The sequence below is a fragment of the Salvia splendens genome, chromosome 10, assembly GCF_004379255.2.
Source record: "Salvia splendens isolate huo1 chromosome 10, SspV2, whole genome shotgun sequence".
Classification (NCBI taxonomy): Eukaryota; Viridiplantae; Streptophyta; class Magnoliopsida; order Lamiales; family Lamiaceae; genus Salvia; species Salvia splendens.
This window is the reverse complement of record NC_056041.1, coordinates 2,336,512-2,337,890: the sequence shown is the minus strand read 5'-3', so window position 1 is coordinate 2,337,890 and position 1,379 is coordinate 2,336,512. Positions and strand designations below refer to the sequence as shown.

At 39.5% G+C, this 1,379-nt stretch overlaps 1 protein-coding gene across 1 annotated transcript; it reads right to left on the bottom strand.

The window, feature by feature from the left end:
* Positions 1-413: 413 nt before the first annotated feature.
* Positions 414-1,159, bottom strand: LOC121751161. The gene has a single exon (XM_042145878.1). It carries the CDS (start codon positions 1,079-1,081, stop codon positions 515-517), a length of 567 nt encoding a protein of 188 aa, XP_042001812.1. The 5' UTR covers positions 1,082-1,159; the 3' UTR covers positions 414-514.
* Between the last annotated feature and the right edge of the window lie 220 nt (positions 1,160-1,379).

The window sequence follows — 1,379 nt, the reverse complement described above, 5'->3', positions numbered from 1 at the left end:
ATATATAAAAGTGTAGAATTTATGGTCAACTAACTTTTTACATTTTATGAAATAAACACCATTAGCCCACAGAAGTCTCAACCCAACAAATTTGGGCATCTGTATTGGATCCGTTTCGGTTAACTAGAATATGCTGATTCAAAAGACCCAAATTAAATCGACATCGAATCCAACTCCTTTGTTTAACTGCAGTAATCTTTGGCCTGATAAATTATAAAATACTAATATCTAATTAAACATACAAAAAATAATATCCTCGGTTAAGTCAATTTTCTCCTTTAACAAAAAAATCAATCATTTTGATTTTTTTACTTTAATGCTAAAAAAACGCCTCCATTAATTTAATTTGGGACGGAGAACATGCTAATCAGAAAATTGCACTATCAAATCAAACCAAACAACACTAAAACCAATTAAAAACCTTAATTAATCTCCATTCTCTTTATTGACATCGATCTCACATACATTAATTGATCATAATTAACTACACATAATTAAGTCAACATTAATTAAGCTAGGCCTTCTTACAATCATTAATCTCCTTAGTAATCGCCGGTATGCAGCTCGAACTCCTAGCAATTCCCCCTCTTTGATTCGTACCTCCCTTATCCCTAGGGCTAAGCGATTTTGCCCTATTTTTCCTCAAAATGTCTCTCATGACCTCTGCCTGGCAGAGCACCGGGTATGCTCTGCCTAGGCGGTTAAACCTAGCGCACGCGCTCACATGCGCGTGCAGTGCCTCCTCTCTCTTCCCGCCGTTCTTCTCCATCTCCTCCTTCACCGCCTCTGAGCAGAGCCCGCATATCATCTGGCCGTAGGTCCCGCGCAATTTCTTCACGTACTGCGGGGTGCACTCCTCTGACATCCCGCAGCACTCGCACTTTGCATCCTCGACCTCTGAGATCGGGGGCAAGGGCGGGGCGGGCTTCTCTGAGCCGGCTAGGGCTTCCTGGCTCATGAACTCGAACGAGATGTCGGAGATAGTGCGTTGGAGGCTCTCCATTGAGAGCCGCGAAGGCTTCTGATTGTTGTTGTTGTTGTTGTTTTTTTGGAGAAAGTTGTTGTCCATATTGGGTGCCATTTTGGATGTAAGAGAATATGGATGGGTGAGAAGTAGGGTTTGTTGAGTTTCAATTGTTTATATAGAGAATTGTGTGGGATTTTGTCTAATTGTTGAAAAGGTGTTGGTTAGGTTGAAATAGGTGGAATAAGCATGAAGAATTGTAGAAAGTATATAGTGGAAATTCAAAAGACAGGTTCATTAATATTGATGTAAGATAGTAACACAAGCTATATATTTTTAGAGTGATTGTTAAAAATTTTATGTGGATAAGATTTTAGCATGGGTGGTTTATAGAAAAAGAGAGATTCAACTAGAT